At 46.5% G+C, this 18541-nt stretch overlaps 1 protein-coding gene across 1 annotated transcript; it reads right to left on the reverse strand.

Moving 5' to 3' along the window:
* Positions 1 to 12039: 12039 nt before the first annotated feature.
* Positions 12040 to 15747, reverse strand: RPL14 (ribosomal protein L14). The gene is made up of 6 exons (XM_075083345.1): positions 15336 to 15747; positions 14882 to 14983; positions 14152 to 14246; positions 13336 to 13435; positions 12900 to 12953; positions 12040 to 12314 (listed from the first exon to the last, which is right to left on the reverse strand). Exons 1-6 carry the CDS (start codon positions 15336 to 15338, stop codon positions 12156 to 12158), a joined length of 513 nt encoding a protein of 170 aa, XP_074939446.1. The 5' UTR covers positions 15339 to 15747; the 3' UTR covers positions 12040 to 12155.
* Between the last annotated feature and the right edge of the window lie 2794 nt (positions 15748 to 18541).

The following is an 18541-nucleotide window of genomic DNA, read 5'->3' on the forward strand; positions in this document are numbered from 1 at the left end:
TATAGGGTGCATCCTAAACACCATTTCTTCAGACCTCTGGAAGAAGAGGGACTGGAGGCATCTCTTTGGAAAGCAACGCATTTCACCAGCCCTCCATGGCCAAGTCGGGCATACAGGCAGCTGCCAGGCTGCAAAGGATTTGTTTTTTTGTTTTACTTCATATAACTTTCCCCTTCCAGCCCTGGGCTATGGCCAAGCAAAGCCCAACAGTCCCCCACTATGGCAGGCAATCGTGTCACCTGCTCCTGCCCCATGCCAGCCCCAGCCCCATGCCAGCCCCAGCCCGGGGACAGGAAGAAACCCTCCATCTCAGTCGTGGGGGGTTTCTAGCTCTCCAAACTGTGCAAGTAACTCAGGCAGGAAACTGTAAATCAAACGGGGTTGATCAGCATTATTCTTTACTGATATTTACATTTTTAGAAGTCCAGCAAAGGCACAGTACCAGCTATTGTGAGGGACACTGAAGACATGATGGTCTAAAAAGAGAAGGGGATGAGGCTTAGGGAAAGCTGGCCAAGTGGCTTGACCAATGTAGCACAGGAGGGCAGTGGCAGAGCCTGGGGTGAGGCTCCAGCACCCCCAAGCCCTGCTCTAGCTTGTTGACCCTGCACACTCCCACAGTGGCATTTCACAGGGCTGTGCAAAGCGTTAGGTGTAAGCAATGATGGCAACACAATGCTTTGCTCAGCGTGGGCTTCTGCTAGTCGCAGCACCCCAGTTCCTTCACACCCCCTTGGTTCATTGAGTGCATTTTATTTTTAATATGGTACATGTCCCAACACCTTTCATTACTACTCAAAACTATAGCTAAGAAAAGAAGTGGATTGAAGGTTACACACAAAAGCAGTGAGTCTGATTTCAGCTTCAGCACTCACACCCCTCCACGCCACCCTTGGGCATGAGGAAGGAGTACAGAAACCAAGCCCTGCATCCCCCTATTGCTGCCACCAAGCTCACTGAACCCCATCTATACTGGGCACTGCAGACCTGGACATGTTAAAACATCTGCCTTGAGACCAGTCCCCCAAGGCAGCTAATAACCTAATATTTCTAATATAAGTAGTCATATTAGGCAATTATCAATAACCTAGTATTGGCCTCAGCACAGACACCGACCAAGCCCGTGGCTGTTGGGCAGGCAGCAGCCGAATGCTAGAGGAGAGATCTGCAGGGCTCCCGAGGCTGAACCTTGCATGTCACGACTCATTGGTGGCACCTCATTTCGGAAGCGTTTGCATTCATCTCCCTTTCTTAATTTTGAAATGATTCAATTTATATGCAATTTTCTGTCAAAATTATTCCTGTCAGTGCAGTGGCATTGGGAGCCTTGACTGACAGGCCAAGCGCTCCGGCTGGTCTCTCCGGATTGCCTTTCCATACAAATAACCATTTAAAATGCATGCCTGACATTTGAGGAATTTGCCATCAGAAACAGGCGTGGATGGCTGCAGTGGGAAGCAGACTTAGGGGATCAGTGGCCAACCAGTTTGATAAATCCACTGAGCCTCGAAACAAACGCTCTGATCTCGGCATTTTGAAATTTCTATTTTATTTCCCCCCTCCTTCCCCTGGAGACATTTTTTAATGATGTTCGCAGTGCAAAAGTCAGATTAGAAAGGCAGCAAGACCTGAGAACCAAGCGCGTTATGAACCTGTTTCCTGAGGAGACCCATGAGATCCCCCCAAATCCACCAGGCCATGACTACATTGTACCCGAGCTGGGTATTCCCAAGCCCGTCAGCGCAGCCCTAGCCGCTGTCGGAAGCATCCCTGCTACTTCATTCTGGAAAAACAGCGATTACCTGAACAGCAGAAATGGCTTTTCTTCTCTCTTTTTTCTTTTCTATCCCCGACCACCTCTGCTCACCTTCTCACAGCCATGCCTAAAGCTCGAAACAGAACTCTCTGACTCACTCACACACAGATTTCCCTGAGTTTTCCCTGATTTTAGCTGCGGCCAGACCTTCAGTCAGACCAATGCCACCTCTGCAGGACGAGGGATGGTCCCTGCTCCAAGAAATCCCCGTGCGGTGTGGGCAGCAAAGGGAAACTGAGGAGAGCAGGGAGGTGGGACCGCACTCAGCTTACAGGCAAAATACATGCCTCCAAAACAGTCACATCTCATACTAGGGTCTCAGGCCAGATGACCTACGATTTCTAATATCAAAGATCTCCCAAGTCTGCTCCCTCTCACCTTGCACTTAGGCAAGAGGAAAAGCTGTTTTGCTCCTGTTGCCGTGGCAAGGGGGGGTCCCCTGCAGCTCATGCTAGACCATACCAATACCATACCAATAGTTTCTCAATTTGCTGGTATCACCAGGCAGATCCATCTTAGCCAGGAGCAAGTACTCTGAAGGAGAGCAGAGACCTTTCCCTGAGGGAAAAGCAGTAGCAGGGCAGAGCCCAGGGAAACAGATGGAGAGCAAAGGCAGCCATGGGCGCTGGTATACCCACAGCAGCAGAGGGACCTCTGTGCTCCACGAAATGCCACCACTATAGACATTAGCAAAAGCTTCTGGTATAGCCCTGCCTCTATTTCATAGACTGACTCGCCTTTCCCCTTGCTTGTCCTCAGAAAGAAATAGCTGTCGCAGAAGGATGGAAATAGGCTGATTGGTTCTTTTTTCCCAGAAATATTTTTTTCTTTCCCTTTGTCCCAGTGGATCTGCATTTATTTCTCCCTTGGGAGCTAAACACAGGCAGTGGAGAGGAGACAGATTTCAAGAACTGACAAGGAACAGAAAGCTGTTCTGCCTCTAAGAAAGTAAAGTTGAACGGCTTTTTTCTCCCTTTTAGGAAAGTGTGGGGCTCTAATGGGTTTGAGGGACTATGAATATGACTTTTCACATATGCCAAGATAATGATAAGCTTGAATGGATTTCTGAGACCCAAACCCTACCCAGATAAATCACTGTCTATCAACCACTAATTACAAATGAGCTGCTCAGAAAGCCTTCAGATTTCTCCCCCCCACCCCCGCTATTTCTTATATCTCTTGGTAATGGGGCCTCGACGCTTTACTAAGGAATAGGCTATAGAGGAGGCCCTGATACTTCAGCCTTCCTTTGAAGCAGCTGTGAAAAAGATGAAAAATTAAGGCTATAGGTATCAAGCAGACTGGGGAGAGAGCTGGGCTCCTACTCAGTACTGTGGGTCTGGGTCTGGTACTGGGACCCAGAAGATGCTGAGAAGCTGATGAGCTGCAAAATTGAGTTTTGCAGCTGGTTTCAGAGCACAACATGTACCCATTCCCCACTTCCCCTGCCACTGTCCCTAAAAGAGACAAGCCCCAAGTCCATAATGTATAGAAAATGCTGGATGTGGGGGATTTCTTTGAATGCTCTGTGTGTGGGAACAGACTCTTGTGTGTCAGGTTTTTCTCATTGTTCACATGGAAATAAGCCCACCCAGGTCACTTACGGAATGCACTGAATTTTCATAAATATGCTGAAGAAGCTGCACACCCCCAATCCAATAATTAGAGTAAATTAATGCTGCCAGGATGCTTTTGTCACCATTTGTCTGACTCAAGACAAAAGGCAGGGGGTCACATCCTGAAGGGAGAGAAATCCTTTATAAGCAGTGTTTAAGATGCCAGAGAAAACAGGAACATCTGCAGAGGAACCACACGTTCCCGGAGCACGCAAGGCTTTATGCCTCCCACAAATACCTATTGTATCCTCCTTGCTATCATGACTCAAATATAAGTATATGGAGGAAGGGACAAAGAGTTATTAAGTCCTTCAGAGGTGATTACTCATTCCTCCAGCTTACATTTTAGATAAACACTAAAAACTCAGACTGCAGCATCATTTTTGCAGGACATGAAGTTTGATGATTTAAATGAGTTAGGGTTTTCTTTTCATTTTTTAATTTCTCAGAGCTATTTTTAAAGTTCTCCCACCTTCAGCCAGAAATAGTTCTGATCACCCAAGTCCCCTGTCCAAGACATTTGCTGCACTATTAGAGAAGCAAGTTTTCTAGCTTGCTCCCCCAAGAAAAGGCAGCTTTTGTGACCGCTCTGTATTGCTCAGGGTCTGTCAACCTCCGTCCTCCACCAGCTTTTGGAAAGAACTGAAGTTCAGCCCTATGTGAAAGTGGACAGTCACTAAGATCCCACCCATGTCATGACAACAAGATCATGGGAGAGGGCAAACCCGCCAGGGTGGCATGACATGGGCACCCCATAAGACACCCATCCCCCTGGGTTCCCTTGCTCCCAGCAGCTGGTATAGCAACTTGAACTCTGACACTGAGGTTCTACCTGTATCTCACCCTAGACACCTCTGTCCTCTTCAGAGTCTGTCCTTTTCGATGCAGAGGCACCCCCACCCCCCCAATACAAGCCTTATCTTTTCTTCCTTTCTCTTTCTCCTTTCTAGACACAAACCCCAGTAGTTGGATGAATCAAAATCACCACTTTCTTGGACTGTCACCATGTAAATCAAGGGATTCAGATCTCTGTTATTTACTATCCCACTAATCCTGCACCATCTGCAAACTTTACCAGTAAACAAATGCCTGCGTGTGTCTGTGTATCCTTAACTTGGTCATTGTTTAAAAATACTGGATGTTGGATGAAGAACAATTCCATCCCACAGTGTAAAAAAGCTTTAGCACTGATGTCTCATTTTGAGATCTGCTGTTGAGACAGTTTCTCATCTAACATGTACAGCAGCCCCTCTAAATGATACCATTTTCAAAATCAAAACGGCATATGGTGCTGAGCCCGTTGCCTTGGAGACACCCAAATATGCCTTGCCAGCACAGATGCCGTGGTATCGTCAGGAAGGTAATGAGTTTTGTCTGACCATGAAACGGTGTTAGCTGGTGATCATTACACTCTTCACTCCTCCCTCCTTGATGAAATTGTTGTTTAGCCATCCACCTGTGCTACCACATTCATAGAAGGTGGCTAGGAAAAGCCACGAACAAGCCCGGGAAAACTCCACTGCAAACTGTGTGTAGCATCACAGAAAAAAAAAAAAAAAAAGTCCTGTGCGTGGTTTAGAACTGCAGTGAGATGACTTTTAGGAAGCCTGAAAGGGAGCATGGATGGTGCCAGGCAGGAGCACAGAGCGGCACTGCTCGCAATTCACGTTAGCACATGACTGGTGCGGTTTGTATGGGTGCTGCGTGCCTTGGCTCCCCACAGAGTGTGACTGTGGCGCGCTCTGAGAGCTTTCCAGAGGCAGAAAACTCACTTCCTACCTCTGCATGTGAACAGGCCAGATGCTGGGGACAGACCTTGCCCTCCTGGATTCACTGCGGATGCGCCGGTGTCCCAAGCCCAGGGGGCATCAGGGTAAAATATGATTTCATTTCCCTTGGAGCATCTCAGCAAACCTCCAGCTCTAACCTGCGGGTTTGGACAGAAACAAGGAAAAAATGAACACAAGCTGATACACAGAGCATTTCCCCTCCAAAAAAAAAAAAAAGAGAAAACAAGACAGAAGCAATCTGTTTCTTTTCCTGGAAGGAATTATTGGCATATGCTTGAGTTGGGTCCCCCAAGATGCTGTATTTCCTGTTTAGATACCTTTGCATTAGGGAAAGTCTTCTGTCACCATGACAGTAGGACAGGAGAAGACGTATGCATTAACACATGGAGTAATCAGGCAGTATTAAATCCAAATCTTTTGAATTGTGGCTGCTGAAAATAGGGCCTGACCAACATATGGGCTCTTGAATCTTTCTTGACAGCCCTGCAGTTAGAGAAGCAAGGAGTGGAGCCTCATGGTTATAAGTTGATCATTAATAAATTTGGCAATTGGAAAGTTTCTAATAATCACAGGAATTAAGTTCTGGAAACTTTCAGACAGGAGAGGGAGTGGGCTGGGAACCTCTGTCACACCCCCACAGGGCAGTGTAGGAAAGGAGAAGGGGGATCTTGAAGGCTCAGAGGATTCGTCCTGTCCACACCCCCAGGGATTGCTTTATATCATATCCTAATAATACAAAGCAATAGCCCTGGAGCTGAGCTCCTTGCAGGCTTTGAGTAGAAACAAGCCCCAGATGGTCAGAAAGAAAGGTCAGATTGTCAGGGGCTACCTTGCTCCATGCTGTAGGTCCCCTTCCAAGGACCATAAGGACGTTGAATTTCCTGCCTGAGCAGTGATCCAGGGCTGTTGGCAGTGGCTGTGACCCTGGGCACTCTCACCCTGTGGCATGGCATTGGGACTTGCTTCTGCCCACACTCTCAAATTTGCTACAGGGTGCTAGAAAGCATTTTGCACCGTGCAGCATGCGAATGCTTTCAAGTCTCCGACTGGAATAATTGTCCTACGAAAAATTGCCCATGCTGACAACTCTAATGGCAACTCTGATGGTCCTTCAAATACCAAGTCATGGCACTCTGATTGTGGACACATTGTAACTCACCTTCTTTCCACGGACTTCTCTGTGAAATAACATTTTCTCACCATTATCTCCAAGCTTACAGCTGATGAGGGTATCTGCCACACGGTGTGATGGGGCGGGTTAGTCACTCCTGTCTCAAATGCTGGTTAGTCCTCATAGTGGGAAACTGGTTTAAAAAACTGAATAGCAGTTTTCTACCCAGCGGCAGTGAATTTCTGAAATAGGTTACCTCAAGATTGTGGAGGGAGGTAGTGTGAGCAGATGTGAAAGACTGAACAAATTCACAGGCAGTAGGTCTAAAAGAAATGCTAAAGTGAATGGCCAGGGGTGTATCCTCTAGCACCCCTAATCGTACTGTTGTAGATGCTGGGGAACTGCAAGCGGAGGAACTAAACTCACATCCTCTCCCTACACAGCAACTCCCATTGGCAGCATCACAGACCCAGCCTGGGGTTAGATGAACTACTGGCCTGGCCCAGCAGAGCACTGCTTATGCGCCCAATGGGGCTGCTGGCAAAGCCTAGTGCAGTTCAGTGCCAAAGAGAAAGTTTAGTGCAGCCACAGCCAAGCGCTCATTCCAACCTGTCAACTGATTTATGCACACCTTTGCCTTCTGAAGAGCAACCCGAGACTGCCCAGTGGGCAGCGGGGACCACGGAGAGGGAAGGGAGCCAGAGGACCATACCACTGTGCCATCAGAGGGACTGTGCCCTGCCTCTTGTCAAGCTATGGGTTGGAGAAGCACACCAGCCCCCACGTCTCCTCGTTTCCACCCTGTGTACCCTTGACACCTGCCTCCCACTCAAGCGGAACAGTGGCACCACCAGCGTAGGCCAGGCACATTCACTGTGTGCACATCTTTCCATGCAAGGTCACGTTCAGGTGGCTGGGAGTTGAGGAAGCCTGCTCACACCTGGGATGAGGGCCTGCATGCATCGCCAACAGCAGCAGCTTGCCAGCCTCCCCCTGGACCTTGAAAAATGGTTCAAGCAACCAGAGCAAAAATTACGCCACTTTCAGCTAGTCAGACTTAATTTACTTCATTATGTCATAAATTCTCTGGTTTTTTTCCATTATCCACAGAGACTTCCAGGATGAGCTAAGACTCACACGTGCAACGCGAATGAGACGAGCAGTAGAAATTAAAAAAAAAAAAACACAACACCAAAACCCTTTGAAGTTATTCAGGGGCTCTAGGGAGGAAGGGAAGGAAGAAGGAAAGGAAAAAGCCCACAAGCCTATTTCCCATCCTTTCTTTAGATCACCTTTATACAGCATCTGACTGCAATAACACAGCTAGCAACAGCCCCTTCTTTTGTTTAATGGCTTTTGTAAATATGAAGTTCAAACAGCGGCTTTAAAAAGTCTTGACTGTTGAGTGATTGTGAAAAATACTCAGATGTTGTGCCCTCCCACTGGGCGTCCTTAGGTAAAGCTCCAGCTGATCTCAAAGATAATATTCTTTAATGCTATTTCAATATGAACGCTATTACTTTTTCAAAGCATCTATGATTTTCATCAAAGCAGAGCTTCCTGATGAGATTCTGCCATACAAACCTTTATCAGCAGCACAGTGCCCCAAAACACCACCTGTGTTCCACAAGCAGCCCAAAGCGGATGATGCAAGGGAAGAGCTCAGCTCTGCTGGGAGCCATGATGGGCAGGTCGGGGCTTCTCACAATATGCGAGGAGCAACATTCCCAGTTACAGAACAGAATATCCTGAAAAATACCCTCATACCAGGAGACTACTGGGGAAATGTTAAAAAGTACTTCCCCTGTAATAAGAACTAGGTTGATGCATCTTACGAAGGAGGAAGTGGCTCTGTGCTGATGGCAATGGCATAATTTTTAGGCTGGTGATCAGCACAAATAGCTGACTGCAGGTGGAAGACTTCTTTAATTCAGATGCACATAGTGGTCTGAAAGCTTTGGGGGGAAGAGGGAGAGTGTGCTACAAAGACTTCCCTGGAGATCGCTCAGACTGGCTTATGATCACCAGAAGTGAGGTGAGGAAAAAATGACCGATTCTTCATTTATTTAAAACAAGAATTTAACACAGGGGTCAGCTGCACAAAGTGAAGGTTGGGCCGAATTCTCACCTAAGGACACCATGAACTGCAGGTTGCACAGTATCCAAGAATGAAGCCTGTTACGAGTTCAGGGGAAAAAAGGGGTGTGGGCACATCACCAGTACCCACAGGGCCACTGCCTGTGTCAAGGCAGGGACAAGGACTGCAGTACTTCAGGAGAACTAGGGATGCAGTGCTTAAACAGGTAAAAGCAGATCTTTCTGCTTCGTGGAAAGAAATCCCAAGTATAAAGTCAGAAGTACATGAGTGTGACAATAGTATATGCAAATTCAAGCTCAAACCAACATTAAAAATTATTTCCAAACCCACTCACCCCCTGCTCCCCAACCCCACAAAATGATACAAAGGAAGACCCAAAAGCTGAAGACCTGAAATAAATAGAGCCCAAACCACACAGCCGTCCCTGTAATTTACTCCCCATACCACATCTTGCTTATAAGCTGTACTTACTCATATACCAATAATGCTGTGAATAGAAATTAGCACCTTTTCATCTCGATGAAAGGCAGGCATATGGGAGTTTTCAGAGACACCTTATCAATGTGGGCAGGGGGAAACGAGAGAAACAGGGCTGGAAACATTTAAGGGGCACTACAAGTGAAGTAAGACAAAACAAATAGAGGGAATCCAGATGTAAACCAGGCTAGATTTGCCACAAGTCTGCGGTCAGCATCAGTGGCCCAGAAGCGGTTCAGAACAGACAGCATTACCTAGTATTAACATAGAAGTAACTACAAGGCCAAATTACTTGAAAATGTCATGGTCTCCAAGCAAACCTTGACTGAAGGACCTGGATTGAAAACCAGGAAGATCAGTAAATCCAGAGATTCCTCTTTCAGGCCTATTACATCTCAAAAAACAATCAAAACACATTCAGATGCCAAACACAGCAACAGACATGTTTAGACAAGAACTAAAAGCACTTAAATACAGCCTTTTTAAAAGAGGAAATATGCATCACCAGCAAATCACCCAGCCCAGAACGGCCGGTGGTTCACCATAACAGATTTTACACCTTTTAACTGCAGATTATGCTAAGGGATCCAGTCCTACTCCTAGAATTGCTCGTGTCTCCCAGACCTTGCAGCACAGAGATAGGTACTGGGTTTCCCTACTATTGGTATCAGTTTGCAGAGTACAGCAACATCTGCTGATCTCAGTAGTAAACTGGATAGGGTGCATTCCCCTCTCTGGCAGCAGCAAGCCCCCTACATGTTCTGCACGAAATAAGCTGAGAAAATAAACACCCGAACTTCACTTCAAGCTGTTTCTAAACAGCAGATCCCATTTCTTCACACTCAGCTCCCCCAAGTAAATTAAAGAAGCATATCTTCAGTCCAGCAAAGTACATCTTAGTCAACTATAAAGGCAAAACAAAGAATTGCACAAGCAGGTCCGTTGTGCTCAAATACGTGTGCCATCCCTTCTGCTTGGCATGGCTCCTTGCACGGAGCGGGCAGAGCTGCCTGGTTTGGGTGAGCCTGAGGAACAACCCTGTGAAGAGCTAACGTTGCCATCGTGTGGTAACCTTCAGAAACAAACCTGTACTTCTGCGTTTTCTGTATCCCCGTAGCTTTATAAAAAGGACAAACCAGCCCAGATGGCACAACACTAATGGTCTGAAAGAAAGGGGGACTACTGACACGATACAGAGCTGCAGAAGGTTTCAGAGAGGTTTCATGAGTTGCTAAAAGGAGCACCAGGTGCTGCTCACATGGACATACTGCAAGAAAGACACAGCACCAGTACCAAAGATCAGTATATTCCATTGTTTTCTCTTCTCCCCTTTTCTCCAAAAAAAAAAAAAAAAAAAAAGAAGAAAGAAAAAGGTAGTCTTCCACAGAAGCAGTTGATGGCAGGCATAGTATTACAGAACCACACAACCCTCTCTTGCCAACAGTGCCTTAACCTTTAAGGCCCCTCTCCCCCAGCTCACCTCTTGGCATCTTACAAGGTTCTTGCTGAGGAAAATGACAGCTCCTAGGCAGCTTGGCAGGTTACGGCACACTTCACATCATTAAAGCGTTTCAGATACCTCACTAGCTGCTGGGTGGTACTGGTGGGAATGAAAACACTGGACAAATTGCTGCAGTCGTAGCCAAAGTTATTCCTTTGAAACAAGTACCTTTAAAAACGAGCAAATGCAGAAAAAGCATTTGGGAGCTTGTTATGACTGAAGGCACATCTATTTTCTCTAAGGGCACTTTTACTGATTTTTCCCCAGTCTTATATAACTGAGCTGAACAATAGCACATAGAAAACCTGAAAGAACCCTAAGGTTCTTTCACCTTAAAGGACCTCCAGGCTGATACACCTTTCAAGTTACTTTCCAGTTAGAGTTGCAGAGGAGGTAGATTTAATCACTTTAAAATCCAGATGCTTGAACATGGGGTTTAATCTCAGTTTGCATCATTTCTGCTTTTTCCTTAGTGTTGTAGCCATTCATATCAACCACGTGCTTGAACTCAATTTCCAAAGGCACATGAAAAGCTCAAGACAACACTGTATAGCTTTTAAGTGTTTGAGCATGCAGATGCCTAATTCCGGCTGAAACAAGCAACACTAGCCCTGTAACTACTTAAAAGGACACATTTGTAAAAGCACATGCTTCTCAGTGTATTTGACAGCATATATTTGACAATATATTTAAAGGTCTTACAACCTTCATTTTTTAAAAAATTATATTCTCCCTCCTTCATTTTATACTTGACTGTAAAAATAATTTGCTTTTCAATTACAAGACATCTCAGACCTCCACAATTTCTTCATTCAATATGAAGAAAATACATCCCCTGCCAACAAACTACACAGGAGAAAACACAGGAAAAGACGCATGTTGACATACAGAGAGATGTAAACATTATTTCATAGTACAAAGACTAAATTGAGCACTTCGGTGTTTTAGATGGACCAAGTGATTTTTAGGCCATGTCCCCTTTTACTTAATGGTTTTGATTAAAGTGGCAATTATATGCATGTAGTTTAAGGAACTGAAATTAGGCTCAGGTCGTAAGACAAACTCTAAGTTTAAACATTCTGAAGAGCAAGCGTGCTAAAACACAAGCTACCAGTTTCCATCTTGTCAATACATCACTCATTGCAACTGCGCTCACAGGACAACCGTGTTGTTCGACATCGGAATCACAAAGTATTCCAGGTCACTACTTAAAGATTAATGCAAGTTTTTTAAGAAAATATGGAGTAACTGAAAGCGTTTGAACGCTGATTTGTCGGTCTTTCAAACACTGCCGTACTTACATTCCAACCAGAACACATACTTTCAGTTTATGCCTTAATTTATACAGGAAAAATTAGGGTAACTGATTATTTCTCATCTTTCACGGCCAAGACAGTGCAAGTAATTTTGTCCATTGCCAGCCACATCAATACCAGATTGCTTTACAATGTCAGGATCCAACCTACTTCAAATAACCAGGTAGGCAAGCGTTTCAGCTGGCGCTGGGTATAGACTACCGAGTGCCGTCGGTACGGTCAGCCTCACAGAACGTGACAAAAACATTTCTGAATGTTCCAGGGAAACACTAGAACCCAACACCTGGACTATTAATAAATGAGACGGACAACAATTCTTGGTCAGAAGCAAAAGTGAACTTATGATTACAATTTAAACCAGATGTTTAACCACTTGTTAATTTTAAAGAACCAGAACAAGGACAAAGTCATACATAACTAGAAGTTCATTTTATTTCTGCGCCTTCTGTGCCTTCTGCACCTTCTGTGACTTCTGCACCTTCCCTGGCTTCTCTGGCTTCCCTGGCTTCTCTGGTTTATCTGACTTCTTGCCTTTCTTAGAAGCCATCTTCTGGAGCTTCTTCATTTCATGCTTGATGATCCTGTTTCTCTGTAAAAAAACAGGGAAAGGAAAACATTTACTATTCATCAGAATGAAAACAGCTACAGCTCAAATATTATGCCTTAATTTCAATTCTAAGCTTTCAGGTTCTGTCCTTTTTGATAATCACCCTTTGCTAACCAATTATATTCACATTACATAGTTGAAAGATTTACCATGTATTACATTTAAAATGTCAAATTCCACCTGAAGCTCTTCTGATCTACCACAGGGACATCATCATTCTGGCTGGTAAATTGGACACCCCAATATTTCACATGTAATGACTTTCATTATAGAACACTAACAGCATTCTAACAGCAACCCATCAAGAATATCTGATTTCATCAGCAGGTAATTCCTTCCTCAGTTGTAACTTGGAGGACTGACACAGATCATGTGGGTTCAAGTTTAGTCAGCTATTGAAGAGAAAGTAGTGGCCAAAGCGGCATGAAAAATTTAAGACGTTCGCATACTTTGTGTCACTGCATAACCCAAGCCAGCTATAAAAGTAAGGCTACTAACATCTGCATGCAACTCTGAAGTAAAGCTACAAGCATTAACCCCAGGAAGAACCGACATGCAAACACTTACCATCTTCTTTGCTTTCATGACCTTGTAGCGATCAAAGTCAGTCATTTTGGCTTTCTGTTTGAAAAGAAGAAGTCATGAAGCTCTGATATATAGATACACAAGCAGTAAAACTCAGTGTTTCAAAGAATTCCACAAGTAACTCTGATCATCTCCAAATTAGGTTTAGCTGCACATCTGGAACTAGTTCACTATTTAAGACCTTTGCTGGGAATTGATGGTGCAGGAAAAAAGGTGGCTATAGAAATGACTGAACAAAACCACATTTACTGTTAAAATCCAAGAAGTTGAAGCTGATAGGTAGCAGCTTTTTAAAAATCTATGCCTTGTCTATCTTAAATCTTAGCCTGAAATTGAAAACACATGGTTTATTAGATTGCACCTAATTTTAATAAGCAGAAGAGGTATTGGAAAATACTCATCCAGTGAAAAACCGTACCTTTTCTCGGGCTTCAATCTTCTTCGCCCATCTTGTCGCTGCCCATTTTTCGTTTATATTTTCCTTCTCCCAGGCAAGTCGCACACACTTCTGACGAGCACTGCATTAGAACAGCCACAAAATTACATTCACAGTATTTATAAAAAATAGTTCTCTCTGATGCTGATGCATCAAATTTCATACAAGGGAAGATCACCCCTCTGCATTACTGCAGACACTGTAAGTCAAGGCCACATACATCTCTGTGGCCTAATTAACATTTTGCTGTGTAAATGCTTTGCTAGGACTGACAGATAAGCAACTCCAAGAAGCATACTCCCGCACTATTCCTAGCACAGCTTCAGAATCAGAAATGCAGCAACTTCTGTTTCTAAATTACAGAAACTTATATAGCAACTAAGCTAAAGAGAACAGAATGAGTTCAGCCTCCTGCAATTTCAGTGAAGTTCTGTAGGCAGGGAACGCATATAATGCCTGAAGGTGACCTAAGGAGTAGCAAAAGCAAAGCTGCACAGTATTTCCTGCAGCTGCTTCCCCACACACTATCCACCCCACAACTATCTGCAAGTTGCCTAGGCCAGTGCGCTACTGCCTTTGCTCCTGAACAGCAGTTATCAGCCAATACTGGTAATGAAAACTCGAATGTATTCAACTATGGTAACGTGGTCTGCCAAATTTTTACTGCGTGCACACGTTAATCCATTGACTTAACGTCGCATGAACTTTCTGTATTTAGCAAGCATCAGGTCACACAATTCCGTCATCAAGTGACAGCCTGTTTTTTTTACAAAAGTCAAAAAAATGCCAACAACTCACCTGTGTGGGAACTTGAGAACAAAATCAGTCAGCTGCATGCACTTGAAAGGCATAGCCTGCCTTCTGACACCACTGCAGGGGCCATCAACTAGTGCCTGAAAAAGGGTAACAAATGTTGGGGTTTTGTAGCAGTCCTCCATCATATCTGATTTAGACAGCAGCTTCCTAATAGTGTATTAACAGTATCTTGACAGCAATGGTCCAAATTTCAAATAAACATTATGTGGACAAAACCCGAGTCTTGCATACACAACCCACACTTCAGAGAAATAATTTTAAAGGCCCATCTTTTGTCTTTGGGAAAAAAAAACAAACTGAACTTAAAAAAAAAGGCACAGAGATCTAAGATGACATGCTTCTTTTTTTTTTTTTCTCTCCAGCTTTTTCAGGAACATTAAGCAAAAGTCCCCTAGCCCAGCCATTTTCTTTAAACATACATTAATGCCATTCCATTCATAAGTTTTAGACTCCAACTGACATCACTTGACCACTTCTACTCCTAGGAAACATAGCACAGAGAATAATATATCACTTGCCTTTGAAAAAAGCTTGCTACTGAAAGTTTCAAACGCAACAACAGCTGTTAAATCCCATCCTTTTGTCAATTACTTATTTCTTTGAAAAATCTATCCACAGAAAATTTCTTTTGAAATCTATACGTTCTGCCTTCGCGTACAAGCTCCCGTTAAGGCAGAAAGCAGAAAATAAGGGTTCCGCACTCGGATCTTACCCTGTTTTGGTCGATAACATCCACAATGGCCACCAGCTTGCCCGCGTGTGGCCCGAAGGCGATGAAGGCAACTCTGCCGATCTCGACGAAGCGTTTGAACACCTGGGAGCGGCAAGAATCGACAGCGGTTAGGCCAGAACACGCCGGAGACCATCGCTACATTCGAGGCTTTCACAGCCTTTTAAACCAACTTTTCAAGACCTCCAGCTGCATAAACCCACCCCCCGCTCGGGCCCAGGGCCCACGGTACCGCCCTCAGCTGCCTTCTGCCGCCGCTGGCCCCGCGTGGAGACTACAGCTCTGTCCGACCCCTGGCCTCGCCCGCTCCCAGCCCGGCACCGGGGGGGCGGCCGCAATCCTCCGGGCTCCCCCACTCCTCCCCGGGCGCGGGGAGGCACGGGCGGGAGGCGAGGAGAGCGCCGGTGCCCCGGAGGCCGCGGCCGCCCGCACCTACCATGATGGCGGCCCGCGAGCAGAAAGGGAGGCGCGGCCCCGGTGGCGGCCGGAAACCGCCTTTGGGACACAACTGCGCATGTGCGGAGGTCGGGGCCGCCCGGCGCTGGGCGCGTGGGCGGGGCAGGCGGTGTGCTTCTCTGTGCGCATGCGTGTTGAGGGGCGGGGGGCGGTGCGGGCGGAGGGAGGTGCGGTCGCCGTCGTCCCCACCCCGCGCATGCGTGGGGAGATCCCGCCGCCGGTCTGGGGCTTTCCTGGTGGAGCGGGTGTCGCGGGGGGTCCTGTGGGGTCCCCCAGGCCGATCCCGCGCCCCCGAACCAGCGAGCTGCCGTTCCTCTCGAGCCCGGGGCGGGGCGGGGGGTAAGGCCAGTCCCGGTGCTCCGGGCCGGCGGCCGGCAGCGTGCTGCGGAGCGCGGGCGAGGGAGCGGCGTTAGTCCCAGCCCCGTGAGAGGAGGGCCCGGCGGCGGGGGGGTCACCGGGGAGGGCGGCGGGTCCGGAGGCCCAGTCTGTGCTCTGGCAGAGGCGGTGGGCTTGTGGCGTTTGAGCTGAGGAGAAAGTTGGCAGAGCACAGGCAGCCGCTCTGAGGCAGGTCTGCTGAAGCCATCCTCGAAAGGCAGAACACGCCGGTGAGGGGATGAGTACAAAATACACCAAGGTTGTGCCGCGGTTTTCCGTATGGCAGTGCAGAACCGGCGCCTCGCGTGAAAGGGCTTGGCCATGCTCCGGGGGCAACAGAACAGATGCAAAATGGGCTCGGGAAGGAGGCAGGAGCGGAACAAACTTACAGAGAGGGTATAACCACTGTTACAATTCACTGTAGTGGGCGATGCCACCTGATGGTGAAGAGTTCATAGTTTGAAAACAAAAGGAACACCCAATAACAGCGGCGTGGGGGGACAGGGAGCACCCCCGGCGCAGAAGTCAAGCGCCCGGCCTGGGCTGTTGGTGCGTCACTTCCCACCGCCTGTGGCAGACGCTGGCGTCACGGGCACGCGCTGCCCGCAGAACGTGTTCGTTCTGCAGGAGCGTGTCACTGCTGAGCTCCAGGGAGGAGCGCGGGGCTGCTCTCGCTATCGCTCGGGCCCTGTTGCCCCGTGATGGCGTTTCCGCGGGCGAAGCGGCGTCGCCAGCTGCGCGGGGCGCGCGGAAGGGGCCTTTCCAGCCCCCAGCAGAGCTGCGGGGGCGGCGTGCCGGGTGGAGAGGTGTTCCACGGGACGACCGTCCAAAGAGCCCCCTCAGAGTGCCGCCGGAGCCCAGCCCGGTGTCCTGCGTGGAGCTCCCCGCAGCCCACGCTGTTTGCTGCTCTGCCGAGCAGCGCTGTGGGTAGGGGCCTCGCAGGCCACCGGGGCGCAGCCGAAAGGCTCCGCGGGTGCGCGTTGGCTCACTGGGCTGGCTTCGATGTACACGCATCAAGACCGATACGTGTGTTTGATCGTGTTTCGCTTGCATAAACGTCAGCCAAAACGTTTGCTATGAGAAGAGGAGCTTTGGGAGTAGCAAAGCGTGAGCAAAACGCACTGCCGGAAAATAAGTCTGACCCTCGTTCTTCTGGCTCTTCTGCCAACGGTGGAATGAAACATCCCGATTTAGCTGTCTAAAGCATAGTGTTTATTGTTTGTACCATTTTGCTTTTATAATAGAGAGTAAAAAATGCACTTGGGCAATTTTAAATGGCGCAGATATTTTATGCAAGTGCCCAGGGAATGGATCATTAAAATGTTAATGAGCACTTAGCTCCATCAGGTATTCTTCAAGGTCCCAGCCAGAGACCATTACAGCAATATTAGCTTACTGTGCTTTTAATGTATTAATACATGTATTAAACTAGTTATTTTTATAAGAGCGTGTTTTAGGTGAAGTCAGTAGATGATGATGACTTTTGGATTCTTCCATTTTGCAGTGATTTGGGAAAAAAGTATTTTTAATTTTCTTCATCTGATATTACTCTCCAGTACTACTTAAGAGGAAGAAAAGGAGGTCACCTAAAATCTCAGTCTCTTTAATGACTTGCATTTTTTTATGGCAGAGATGCTCAAACATCACTAGTGACTTACTGAGCACGCACGGGTTGCACTTGTTCTACGTAACTATAGCTCACGTGTGTGCATTTCCGCATCTGTTAAGATCAGAAGCGACTGGAAGGGGCTTCATTAAAAAACACCAAACATGAGCTGTGCCTTTACATCAAGCACTGAAAACAGTTCAGGACTTAAAGCTTAAAAACATTTTTCCCTGTGAATACGGTTTTAAAAACAACATTAGGCCGGCACAGATGTTGCTGAGCAAGTAACTAGATACTGCCTTCCTTTTGCTACATAGAAAACACTCATAATTTAAGTACAGGTGAGCACTTTTTGTGATACACAGTCTTCATTGCCATCCAAGCAAACGTACATTGTTCCTGAAATAATAACTGAATTTAAAAATTAAATAAAATCTCCCCAAATTGGGGTACAATTGACCGCCAGAGTCCTCTTAACTGACCCGATCAGCGCTGCCTAGGCCGTGCAGCACAGGTTACTGCTTTCGACTGCCAAGTTCACGTATTGCTATGTGAGGAGTTTGTTACTTCCCCCCCTTCAGAAATATCCATGTGCATTTCATTTCTCATCGCTTTCTTCTCCTGGAATAATTTCTTGCTGCTTCTCCATAGGTGGAGTTTTTCATATTACATATTGCTGCCCTTATTCCCGATGCCCAACCCCAGTCTCTATCTCGATCCACTGTCTTTGATAACTGGGAATTGGTGCTCCTCTGGCACACAAGCTTTCAGATCTACGTTATGGTGGTGAACCTGAAAGAAGCCCTAGAAAGTGTTGGTGTCCCTGACTGAAATGTTAAGTGTTTAAAAGTAGAAGTTGTTTATATATGTTGGTGTGTTATATATATATCTATATATTTTAAAAAATCGGAAGAATGGCTTGGTTATAACCACCAGGGATTCCTTGCTGAGAATATGGATTCAGGGGATAACATGCACTGTCCACTCCAGAATCTCACAGGATCTTTTTTGCAGTGTGCATATTTCCACCCCCCAGTAAAGCATTTCAGAGATTTCCTGCCTCTCTGATACAAATAGCTTGCCTACCAGGATGAAAATATTGGTATTAGGGGAGGGGGGGGAAGTACACTTAGCTTAACTTTTCACAACTTCATTTCTTAATTTTATTGATCATCATAAGCAGGCAGTAAAGAGTATAAAGAAAT

The sequence above is a fragment of the Phalacrocorax aristotelis genome, chromosome 2 (genome assembly GCF_949628215.1).
Source record: "Phalacrocorax aristotelis chromosome 2, bGulAri2.1, whole genome shotgun sequence".
NCBI lineage: Eukaryota > Metazoa > Chordata > Aves > Suliformes > Phalacrocoracidae > Phalacrocorax > Phalacrocorax aristotelis.

Excerpts from the sequence above, each read along its gene's own strand:
- RPL14 (XM_075083345.1), bottom strand. Across the intron at positions 13,436-14,151 it reads GTTCTCAAGTTCCCACACAG|TGCTCGTCAGAAGTGTGTGC; the intron begins GTGAGTTGTTGG and ends GTTCTAATGCAG. Across the intron at positions 12,954-13,335 it reads AGATTGAAGCCCGAGAAAAG|AAAGCCAAAATGACTGACTT; the intron begins GTACGGTTTTTC and ends CTTTTCAAACAG.